The sequence below is a fragment of the Marmota flaviventris genome, chromosome 8 (genome assembly GCF_047511675.1).
Source record: "Marmota flaviventris isolate mMarFla1 chromosome 8, mMarFla1.hap1, whole genome shotgun sequence".
NCBI classification, from domain to species: Eukaryota; Metazoa; Chordata; class Mammalia; order Rodentia; family Sciuridae; genus Marmota; species Marmota flaviventris.
In genome coordinates, this window is record NC_092505.1 from 96,276,488 (window position 1) to 96,289,423 (window position 12,936).

General features: G+C 35.9%; 1 protein-coding gene across 3 annotated transcripts in view; it reads left to right on the forward strand.

The window, feature by feature from the left end:
- Nucleotides 1–373: 373 nt before the first annotated feature.
- The window catches only part of Phc3 (polyhomeotic homolog 3), an 81,170-nt gene continuing 68,607 nt past the window's right edge, over nucleotides 374–12,936 (forward strand). For all 3 annotated transcript variants that reach the window (XM_071615480.1, XM_027942120.3, XM_071615481.1), the window contains exons 1-4: nucleotides 374–399; nucleotides 3,747–3,912; nucleotides 8,857–9,012; nucleotides 10,068–10,145. In XM_071615480.1, the coding sequence (XP_071471581.1) occupies nucleotides 386–399; nucleotides 3,747–3,912; nucleotides 8,857–9,012; nucleotides 10,068–10,145 (414 nt within the window). In that variant the 5' untranslated portion in view covers nucleotides 374–385. The remainder of the gene's footprint in view (nucleotides 400–3,746; nucleotides 3,913–8,856; nucleotides 9,013–10,067; nucleotides 10,146–12,936) is intronic.

Genomic DNA, 12,936 nt, shown 5'->3' on the forward strand with positions numbered 1-12,936 from the left:
ACTCAAGCGCGTCCCAGGCTAACAAGCCCCATGGTAGCAGCACCGAATTTCCTTTCTCTCTGAGACCTCAGCATCTTCGTGGGTATTTTATTTCGAGACCCTCTTTGCGTATTTGTGTAGATATTCTTCACATATTTAACTTAACAGTCTACGCAGAACTTATACCTTTCTAAGAGGAAGATCCCGGGCAAGAGAAAGTAAAAGCTTGCAAATGAGATAGTGGAAAATAAGGTGGAGAAACCTGGTCAATTCAGAGACAGCAGGCGCTGACGTGGGCGGGGTATTGGCAGCTGAGGACCCCACATGACCATAGGGGCCGACCCCGCCTCTCTGTCCGCCGCTGGGGGGCGCATGCGCAGCCCGTGCTAGTGATGGAGGAGAGAAGATGGCGGAAGCGGAGTGAGTGACTTGCTGGTGACTGATGTCGTAACCGGGGGCGAGTGGGGGCAGCGACACGTTCCTCAGTAGAAGAGCTCAGGGCTCTTTCGCTAGCAGTGCATGGAAGGGAAACCTGAGAACTACATTATTCTGCTGGTGCCTGCTTGGCCCTAGTCGGGGGGCGGAGGCAAACTGAAGGGTCCAGTTGCCCTGCAGGCGGGAGCGCCCCTTCTGCCGTCTGGACCGGGTCGGCCGAGCCCTGAGCGCACGGTCACCCCTGAGGCCCTGTCCGCTAGGGTTCTCCAGGAAACAGATTCCTGTGGGCCCCTCAGGCGCTGTCACCCCTTCAAGTGGGCCCTGCGGGCTGCGTACGCCAGGGGCCCGCCGAGGCTGGGTAGGGCAGGGCGGGCACTGCCAGGCCTCCTTCGTGCTACCATCCTTCCGCTCCGGCGCCTCCCCGCTCTCAGCCAGAGAACGAGAGACCCAGCTAGCTGCCCACTGCCCTCCCGCGGTGGGGTAGGGCGAGGGCTAAGTGTCTTGGCGCGGGCCTGAGGGCGGCGGAGGTTGCTGCGCTCTGTTGAGGCTGAAAACACCCCGGAAGGAAAGACCTTTCCCTCGGGTCTCTGGCTGCAGGGTTGCTGTCTCCCTAGAGGGCCACATTCTTGTGTGGCAGTGTGATGGTATGCTTAGTTAGCGACTCTAAAACTTAAATATTTCTCGGGTAGGCCTCTTGTATACCAGAACTGCAGTCTGTATTTTGCAGGTATTTATATGCACAGACGGTGGAGTTACCAAAACTGTTCTTTTGTGCCAGGCCTGCAATACCATGGTTTGGCCTGTTGCCCTCACCGATGCCTAGAATTTGTATTAGACTTGATGCCTAGAATTTGTATTCTCTGTGACCATTTTCGGTTAGTAGTTAGAACTGTGCCTGGGTTTGAGGATATGGTTGAGCAGAACAACTTTAAAAGTACCAGACTTTAAGCTGGCATTTTGCATATCACTTGGTGCATGGCACACACGTGTTATGATAGGCAGTAATTTGGTAGAAAGTTTTCCTTGTCTACTACTGTCTGTATAATATTGAACCATATGATACTGTGATTTGATAATTGGAAGGCAATTTGAAAAATAGCAAAGAAGTGTAAAAACATGATTCACTTCCTTTTTCCGTTTTCTTTTTGGTACTGCGGATTGAACCCAGAGGTGCTTTACCATTGAGTTACATACCTATCCCTTTTCATTTTTAAAATTTTAGTTGTAGTTGGACACAATACCTTTATTTTATTTATTTATTTTTATGTGGCGCTGAGGATCGAACCCAGGGCCTCGCACATGCTAGGCAGAGTACTAGGCGAGCCCTCTGCCGCTGAGCCACAACCCTGTCCCTCCCTTTTCATTTTTTGTTTTGGGACAGGATCTGGCTGAGTTGCTGAGGCTGGCCTTGAACTTATTATCCTCCTGCCTCAGTGTCTCCAATCATCATTTTCTAATAAAAAAGAGTAACTGAGGAATCAACTACTTCCTTTATTCTTTCACTTTTTCTCTTTTTTTAAAATCTTTTTTTAAATATTTATTTTCTAGGTATAGGTGAACACAGTGTCTTTATTTTACTTTATGTGGTGCTGAGGATCGAACCCAGTGCCTCATTCATGCTAGGCGACTGCTTCACCTCTGAGCCACAATCCCAGCCCCTCACTTTTTCTCTTAAAAGGAGATTGGTTCCTCAGAGCCAAATACTGTTTACATAGTGATATAGAAAAAAGGAAATTTGTACATAAAGGAAGTCCTATCAGGATAGTATATGAGTACCCAATTAGTGCCAAATTCCTTTTGCTTTTTGTGAAGTAGAAGAGTTTTTGTTACATTCTTGTCACACAGGTTGTGTTTCTCCGGAAGAAATGACTGATAAGAAAAGGCAGATAAAAGAAGGAAGATAAAAACAGTATAATATCAAGTGTATTTTTCATTATTATGTGCATTATGACCCTATAAAAATTACAGTAGTTCTAGCTTCTAACAATATTGAAGCCCTTAGAATTGATTTTTTAGTGTTGAATTTAATCACATATGGATTCTGTGTTGGAAGAAATTTTGTATCACAATATAAGTGGAATTTTAATATTGGAAGAAATAGAAAATTTGGTACAAAAATGTACTTTACTGTCTATACACAAGGAAACTGTATTTGAGGAAAATTACATAGTTATGCTGCTTTTAAAATTTAGAGCAATTCATCTTGAAAAAGATTTCTATAAGGATGTGGGAAGTTGCTGTTAACTGCTACCCTTATTTCCATAGAGTAATCTGTTCTTAAGTCAAACTCGATTATTAGAAATAGTAAGGACAGGGCTGGACTGCAGCTCAGTGGAGGAGCACTTGCCTAGCCCATGTGAGGCACTGGGTTGGATTCTCAGCACCACATATAAATAAATAAATTAAATAAATATATTGTGTCCTACAACTTAAACAAAAATTAAATAAAATAAAAGAAGGACAGTGTTGTAGAGCAATTAGAGAAAACCTGGTATGAATTAAACTTTTTTTGTTAACTCTTTTAAGATAACTTGTTTTTTAAGTAAAGTGTATATAGCAACCAAAACTAAGCTACTCAACAGAAGTCATATTCTTTTAAAATGTATAAATACGAGTGACTGTAATTTGTTGTAATCATCAAATGAATGGAAAGAATTGTTTTAAAGTACTCCAATATTGCTTAAATTTTTATTTTTCTAGTTAGTGTGGTATTCTCTTACCACCTATTTTGATTTTAAATCCCTCCTTTCAATATTGCAAAGATAAACTTTAGACCAGGTTTTGTCAGTTACATATCTTGGCTCACTTAAATTCAACATAGATAGATATTAACTATTAAATATCCTATGTATATGTATTTTTCCCTTCTAAGTGTTTTTTTTGTGCTAGCTGTATTTTGTTTCTTTATAGAGGCTTAGACTCTTGCTGATTATTTTCTTTTTCTTTTTTCTTTTTTTTCTCCTGGTACCAGGGGTGCTTAACCACTGAGCCACATCCCCAGTCCTTTTTTTTTTTCTTGCTAAGTTTCTAAGGCTGCCTTTGAACTTACAATCCTCCTGCCTCAGCCTCCTAAGCCCAGCTTGCAGATTATTTATTGAAATGAATTTTTTTTTTTCTTTTTTGGTACTAGGGGTGTTTAAGTACTGAGCCATACCCTCAGCTTTTGAAGTTGCTTAGGGCCTTGCTAAGTTGCTGAGACTGGCTTTGAAGTTGTGATCCTCCTGCCTCAGCCTCCCAAACCACTGGCCACTGTGCCCAGCTGGAATGAATATTCTTTAAAGCTCATAAGATTATTCTTTTTGTCAATATAAATCCTTTGTGTTATCTGCCAGATTTAAAGACCACAGTACAACAATGGATAATGAACCAAACCCTGGAGCATCTTCTGTGTCGACAACAACCAGCAGCACAACAACCACCACCATCACCACTTCCTCTTCTCGAATGCAACAACCACAGATTTCTGTCTACAGCGGTTCAGACCGACATGCTGTACAGGTATTTCAGCTATAATGATGAGTAAAATTAGACTTGGAGTATCATATTGCTTTTTGTTTAAACCAGATCAACGTATTGATTCAGATCCTCAAATATACAGTTATAATTGTTAAGATCTGGGCTGGGGATGTAACTCAGTGGTAGAGCACTTGCCTAGCAGGTACAGGGCCCTGGGTTCCATCCCTGGCACTGCTTAAAAAAAAAAGAAAAATTGTTAATGTTTGAAACAACCAGCAGTTATTTAATAATTATACTGTTAAATAGTTTTTTTTAACATTTATGTGTCAGAAAAATTATAATTAGAAGTCTCTTGATGTTGCTCTAAAGAAAAGGTACTCAACATAGACCCCTAACATGCAGAATGACTCTAGGTTCAAATTTTGTATTTGAATCCAAAATATAGACTTGGGGAATTCTTTTCAAGTCTGTAGTTGCGTTAAGAGGTTTGTTTTAAACCCATGCGGCCTAAGAACCCTAGTAGGAAGATGCCTTCTATAGTTCCTGGGGCAAATGGGAAAGGAAATATTTAAGAAGAGTCTTGGGCTAGGTCACTTATTAACTTTTAATAATAATGGAGATAATGTGGTATTGTATACTACATGGGCATTGCATTCTGATATGCTGTTTGAATCCCATTTTTGTTATCATCAGTATCTATGTGGCTTTGGGTGGGAGGCACAATCTCCTTGAGCCTCAGGAGACTAAAATGAGGACAAGACTACCTTTTTTATTAGTTTCTTTGAGGATTAAATGAAGCCTCTAGAACTCTGTGGAATATATTATAGGTACTTAATAAATACTAGTACTAGTATCTATTGAACAGTTGCTATGTGCCAAGCATCTGATAAATACTTCATGTGGATTATCATGTTTAATTCTCACTACACCTCTATAAAGTAGACATATGGGAAAACCAGTATTTTAAGTAGGCTAAATAATTTCCCGAAATTCATACAGCTAGTAGGTTTTCTGATTTCAAAGTCTGCACCCTTTATACCCTGTGAGTTCTTGTGTTTTTCTGTTATACCTTCTTGCTTCCTCTACCTCCTAATTGCATTTTTTTTTTTTTTCAGTCAAGGAGGGGCCTTGGGAATGCTAGGCAAATACTGTATCACTGAGCTATATCCCCAGCCTCTCTAATTGTATTCTTAACTGTTTGTGGTATAGTCCTCTCTCTGCTCCATTTTTCTCGAGTGTAATAACTATTAAACTGTTCTGTGGTTTAGGATTTAGTTTTCTGAAGCCACTATAGAGTGGAATCAGAACTGTTGGGGACCCAGCCAGCTCAGCAGAATTCAAACTGGAATGGAGAGTATGCATTTAATGTTCTTTACTTTTCTCTGAGGCAAGGGATATGGGGGAGAGTATCTAGATCTTTGAGATAATGGGATTTTCTTTTTTTTGGGAGGGTGGGGTACTGAGGATTGAATTCAGGGGTACTTGACCCCTGAGCCACATCCCCAGCCCTATTTTGTATTTTATTTAGAGACATGGTCTCACTGAATTCCTTAGTGCTTCACTTTTTGCTGAGTCTGGCTTTGAACTTGTGATCCTCCTACCTCAGACTCCTGAGCTGCTGGAATTACAGGCATATGCCATCATGTCCAGCTGGTGATAATGGGATATATATATATATTTTTTTTAATATTTATTTTTAATTGTAGTTGGACACATACCTTTATTTTATTTATATATTTTTATGTGGTACTGAGGATCGAACCCAGTGTCTCACATGTGCAAGGTGAGTGCTCTACCTCTGAGCCACAACCCCAGCCCCATAATGGGATATTTTAATATGACATTTCATTTTCTAGTTTTCCCTTAAGATGGATGTATTAATAAAAATAAAGTATTATTGGAGATGTGTAGATGTAGATATACCTCACAAATATCTCTAACTCTAGTTGTTACAAAGATTATGGAATTGCTGTCCTAAAGAGCAATCAAATCAATATTTATTGAGCTATCTAAGTAGTTCTTTATTCTACCAGTTTTTTTTTTCCTTAGTCCTGTGAATTCTCTTTAACTTGTTAATTCCTGTAGAGAAATAAAATAAGAACAATGTTCTGTACCTGTAACTTGTATTTATGCAATGCCAGGAGTATAGTGTTGAATAGTAATAAAAGATTACCAACTACAGAAAATTACTGCACTCTGATAAAATTATGTCAAATAGAGTGTTTATTTGTTTTTTCAGTTTGATTTTTAGAATTTTATTATAGAATTAAAAGAAGATATATAGATTTGTCTGACAAGAAAAGATAAATTAATGTAATTCTGAATTACTTAATGCTGGTCTGTAGTCCTCTATAACCAGGAATCAAAAGCTTACATTGATTTTTGTGACAGGAGTTTTTAGAAAGTATGCAATTTGCCATTGGAGAGATGACATATGCATGCCTGAAGTAAACAATAATTCATGGAAATGTTCTTTCTTGAAATTTGGGTTCATGATTTTATGGTTATAGGTGTCCAAAATTTAGATTGTGAAGCTATAGGATTATGGCTCTATTACTTCCTTAGCACTTTGGAAACTCTGGTTTGATACTAAGATTGGGGTTCTGTGCTGTTTTGGTTACTTGGGCATGATATGACCTTGGGATGTGGCTGCAGAGGATTGGACTTATCTTTTGAAGAGATGCAGGATTTTTCTCTGGTCTTAATAGAATACTCGACTTTACCACATTTATCTATTTGTGAAATTTCATGATTAGATTTTATATTATTAATATTCACAAACACTTTTTAGGAGTCTTTTTAATACTAATATTTAAAAAAAAATTTTTTTTTTAGTTGTAGTTGGATATAATACCATTATTTTATTTATTTATCTTTATGTGGTGCTGAGGATTGAAATTGAACCCAGGTCCTCGCATGTGCTAGGTGTACGCTCTACCACTGAGCCAAAACCTCAGCCCCAATACGAATAATTGTATTCTATGTGGAAAATTAAGAACTCTGACATTTAAAAACATTAAAAAATAATTATTGAGTAATTTTCAGAAAAAGAAATAGTTTTGACAATTTTTGTAGGATTTTCAGACACTTAAAGAAAAGTTCAAACCAGAAGATAAAAATTACCTCTAACTAGCTATCCATCTACAGTACTCTTTTATGTTTTTCTAGACCCCTAACGTGCAGAATGACTTTAGGTTCAAATTTTGTATTTGAACCCAAAATATAGACTTAGAGAAATCTTTTAGAGTATTCCTACTCATCTATTGAGTATTCTACTCATCTACAATCTCCTTGAGCCTCAGGATTAAAAAAAAAAAATCAAATGCAATTATAAGAAAAATACAATTATGAGATAGAGGAAGCAAGCAGGTATAATAGAAAAACACAAGAACTCACAGGATATAAAGGGTGTAGACTTTGAAGTCAGAGAAGCTACTAGCTGTATGAATTTTGGGAAATTATTTAGCCTACTTAAAACACTGGTTTTCCCATCTGTAAAATGGAGATAATAATTATGTCTACTTTCTCACTACATCTATAAAGAATTAAACAAGATAATCCACATGAAGCATTTATCAGATGCTTGGCACATAGCAATTGTTAAAGATATACTAGCTACTAGTGTATATTGAGTACCTATTGAGTACCACAGGGTTCTAGATGCTTCATTTAATCCTCAAAGAATACTCAGATTACTGAGTTATTTTGATATAAAAATGATTACTCAGTTAATTTGGTATAAAAATGACATCTTACTCTAACTTTCTTCACCTGCTAATATATTTGAGAATGTTCTTATTAATAAATACAAGTCTGTATCTGCACTGTGAAATATGGTAGCCATTAGCTATCTGTGTACCTATTTACATTAAAATCAAAGTTCAGTTAAAGTTAAAAACCCAATTCCTTAGTTGCATTAGTCATATTTTCATGTTCAGTAGACACAGATGGCTAGTAGCTACTCTACTAAACAGTGTAGAGCCATACTACTGTTTGCAATGGCTCCATAACAAAATATTCCTCTTCATACCTAAGCCCTGAATTCTTCCAACTTTTATCCAAAAAATTATACCAACTTAAATTCTCACTGACAGTGTGGGAAGATTTATTTTCTCAAGTAAAAGTATTTTAAATCTTTATCCATCTGACAGTAGGAAAATAGTATCATGTTTTAATTTGTAAATTTTTTTTTTAAAGAATTTGTTAGCCTTTATTCCTCTTTTTTATTTTATAACTTTATTTTATTTATTCATATGTGGTGCTGAGGATCGAACCCAGGGCCTTGCACATGTGAGACGAGCACTCTACCGCTGAGCCATAACCCCTGCCCTAATTTGTAAATTTTTGATACTAGTGATATTAAAGATTTCTTCAAATACTTATATGGTCCTTTTTAAAAAAATATTTTTAAGTTGTTGATGGACCTTTATTTTGTTTGTTTACATGTGGTGCTGAGAATTTGAATCCAGTGCCTCACACATGCTAGACAAACACTCAACCACTGAGCTACAACCTCAGTCCTTGTATGGTTCTTTTATGGATTTATCTCTACTGGGTAATTTAATTTGTATAATTAGTGAATCCTAGCAATATGTAACTGGGAGAGAAATATGTTAATAAACTTGAGGACATTGAATCTTAAAGTAGTAAAATTTTAAACTGCCATTTTTATACTTCATTTTATAGTTAAGATAAAGGTTGGGCTGGGGCTGTGGTTCAGTGGCAGAGTGCTTGCCTAGTATACATGGGGTACTGGGTTTGATTCTCAGCACCACATAAGAATAAACAAATAAAATAAAGGTATTCTGTCCATCTACAACTACAAAATAATAATAATTAAAAAAAAAGATAAAGGTTGAACTGGAGATATGGGTGAGTGATAGTGTATGTGCAAGGTCCTGGGTTTGATCCCCAGCAATGGAAAAAAAAAAAAAAAGATAAAGGTTGAGATTATAATTTGACATTGGTTCAATTGACTTATCACAGGTAATTCAACAGGCATTGCATCGCCCCCCCAGCTCAGCTGCTCAGTATCTTCAGCAAATGTATGCAGCTCAACAGCAGCACTTGATGCTGCACACTGCAGCTCTTCAGCAGCAGCATTTAAGCAGTTCCCAGCTCCAGAGCCTTGCTGCTGTTCAGGTGAGACTGAAATAAATTAACAATTTTTAAGGCCAAACTTTACATTTTCTTCAGATACTTACTGAAAATAAATACCCTGGGTATTATTTCAGAGTTCTCATAAGTCTTGTGATTATTTGTGCTAAAGGAGATGTTAATAGACTACCAAATAGAAGTTAATTGGAGGAAAAATGATTATGTTTTATAATTGTTGCCAGCTTTTGTCTCTGTTTTTTATCCAAAGTGGATGGTGGTATGGTTTTGTATTCACAAAGTTCTAGGTACAACAGTGGCTACTTAGGGCTTCATGAATTATATTTCTATTTTTTGAAAAAGTAAAGTTTTATTATGTAAATAATTTATATTAAAAATATCAATCAGTATAAAATTTTAAGAGGCAAATAAAATAGAAATGTTTCTTTTCCATATGTGCCATTGTGTCCCACTTTCAGAGGTGACTGTTGTAACAATTTAATATATATCCAAAAATCTTCTATATAAAAATGCATATATACACTTTCCTAAAATCTAATCATATTATTTCAATTAATAACATAATTTTATGATTCAATACCTATGTTTAAATTTTTTTGTTAATATTGTACAACTTAAATAAAACTGTGTGAGATTTAATCTTAAATCTCCTCATCAGAGAAGGATCTCAGTTGAGTGAACCTGAAAAAAGTTTACTTCTGTTATTGATAGATACCAGATGTTACTTCTTTTCAGTAGTGTAATTTTAAGTAACATCATGTTCATAATATGACTTAGGAAACTGAAACCCACTGGCTCTTGATGTAGCTCAAATGTCTTTTTTGTAATGGTAGAGTGGTGATTCAGCTTCAGAAATGTCAAGAAACCTGAAGAGCGAAACTGACAATGAGTACAGCTAATCAGATTAGCTTTTGGGCCTGTTTTCACCATTCATATTTTTCTTTTCTTTAAAAAAAAAAAATCTGTTTGGCCAAAGATTAAATTGAGCTTTGGTTCTTATTTTGTTTTTGTGTTATGCTGGTAGCAGAAAGGTTTTAACTTCAGGTTTTTGCAGGCATATTATAATGGTCTTATTGTTTTAGGCAAGTTTATCCAGTGGAAGACCATCTACGTCCCCCACAGGAAGTGTCACACAACAGTCAAGTATGTCCCAGACATCTGTAAGTACCCTACGTTTTTTTCTTGGATTTAAAATTTAAAAAAAAATTTTAATTACTGTTTTCCAAAACTATACTGTTGTAATTCATGAAGCTATTAGTGTAGATTTGTTACATACCTTAAGTAATAATAAGTGTTTAGGAATACGAGTGATGAAATTGGAGAATTCAGAATTATTGTTAAACTTCTGAAAATCTTAAGTTTTAATAACCATTTCGTGGGGTTGGGGTTGGGGTTGTATCTCAGCAGTAGAGCACTCGCCCAGCACATCTGAGGCCCTGGGTTTGATCCTCAGCACCACATATAAATAAATAAAAAATAAAGGTACATCAACAACTAAAAAATATTTTAAAAAAATATTTGGGATATTTATTTCCTAAGAACGAGATTGTTCTTTTATGAAACCATAGGAAAATTATTAGATTACAGAAATCTAACTGATATAGTATAGTTTATGTTGGAATTACATCAGTTTTCTCAGGTTTGTCAGCCTTGAAACTAATGTCATTATGGACCATAGTTTTTTTTAGTGTGTGGCTGACTGTCATGTGCATTATGAGGCATCATCCCTCGAAGTGGATACCAACAGCAGACTATGGCTTTCTCCTTCCCCCCAGGTGACAACCAAAAATGTTTTATGGGGGACAAAACTGCCTTTGGTTGAAAACCATTGTGTTATTCTAAAAATGTCCTTTCTATACATTTTTCCTGGTCCAGTATAGTAGTACTTTCATATTCTGTAAAATTGACTTTAATAAAATATAGATTATAGGTTTTAAGAAACTTAAGAGGAGCTTGTGCTATATTCTTCAATTAAGGATATGGTCTTTGCTAAGTACATTCTGTGTTCAGCATGTAGGTGTTTTTCTAACTATTGATCTGCATTTTTAATTAAAAAATTCTATTTTTAGCACATAAATATCCTGGATTATGACAAAATTAGTTATGAATATTTTATCTTAACTCTCAGCCTGAATACTGTAGTTAATGATTATTAATATCAGATGTCTTGATTTAATACAGATGTATTAAGGAAAGGCATAGTAAATACTTTGTGTGTTAGTTGAAGAATTATAGACAAATTATTCTGTGAAATATGGAATAACATTAAGATATATATGTGTATGTTCATATGTATAGAGTTTTGTTGTCTTATAATTAACAGATATCCTTTTAAACTGTTTTATTATGATTTTCTGTATGTGACATTCACAGAAATTAAGATTCCAATGATTGTGCTTATTTTTTTTAATATTTTTTAGTTATAGGTGGATGCAATATCTTTATTTTATTTTTATGTGGTGCTGAGGATCGAACCCAGTGCCTCTTGTGTGGTAGGTGAGCACTCTACCTCTGAGCCACACCCTAGCCTGATTGTGCCTATTTTTTAAAAATAATTTTTTAGTTGTAGATGGACACAATCCTTGTATTTTATTTATTTATTTTTATGTGGTACTTAGGATCGATCCTAGTGCTTCATACATGTGGGGCGAGCACTCTACCACTAAACCATAATCCCAGCCCTGATTGTGCTTATTTTTTATGACATGGTTAATGCTGCTTGTTATAACCAGGCAGTATTGTACCATGTAGTAGGCACTTGTGAATGACTGGTTGGGGAAAAGAAGCATGAAGGGAGAATAGATGTCTAGTGTGAAATAAAGAACAATATATCATATATCACATTTGTTTTATTTATAAATCCCAGGTAGCTAGTCCTCAAATGAATTGACTAGCAGTATATATTATAATGGCCAAAGTAACTTAGTAAATTGAGGTTACTATCCAAAAGAGAGGCAGAACGTGGTAATAGAAGTATCTAGGTAATGATAATAATGAGCCATTAGGTGGCAGTCTAATATTCATAGTTTTGGTTATTTTGAGGTAAGTTTTCAGGTAAAGTGAAGCTGTGGGAATGGTTTAGCTTCCAAAAAGGATTACAGGGTAGGCTGTTGAATAATTAGCTAGATTGGTTGGGATATAGAGTCAGAATGGGATCTCAGTGAGGAAATGAATATTATATAAAAATCAAACCAGATACCTAGACATATAACCTGGGGAAACTGTGTAGTTTGGGAAATAAACTTGATAATTGAATGTATAGGTAACTAGCAGGTGCCAGCTTTATCTTCTTTCTCCTTATGGGATCAGGATAGCTAATTCTAGACTAATACTAGTAGTGATGGTGGTGATTTTATGGTTGTTTGACTCTAAAATTAATTGGGACTGAACCTTTATGTTGGTATCTTCAGCACTTCAATTGAAAGAGGGTAAGGTTTAGTTAAATTTGGCTTGCCAAAATGAAATCTGAACCAATTAAAAACTTTGCTGCTGCCAAAAAAACAACAGAAACAAGGTTAAAAGTAACACAGTAGAAGAGAATATATTTGCACCATGTATGTCAAATGGCTTTTATTTCTAAAATCCAAAATGTCCTTTTTAAAAAATATTTTTTAGTTGTAGATGGACATAATACCTTTATTTAAATTTTTTTTTTAGTTGTAAGACACAATACCTTTATTTTATTTATTTATGTGGTGCCGAGGATCAAACCCAGTGCCCCATGCATGCAAGGCAAGCATACTACCACTGAACCACATTCCCTGCCCCCAGATGCTTTTATATTAGTAATATAAACAATGAACATTTACAAAAGACTCTAATTGGGAATTTAAAAAAATTTTTTTTTAGTTGTAGATGGTCACAATACCTTTATTTTGTTTATTGTTATGTGGTGCAATGATCAAACCCAGTGCCTCACCCATGCTCAGCAAGCACTCTACCACTGAGCTA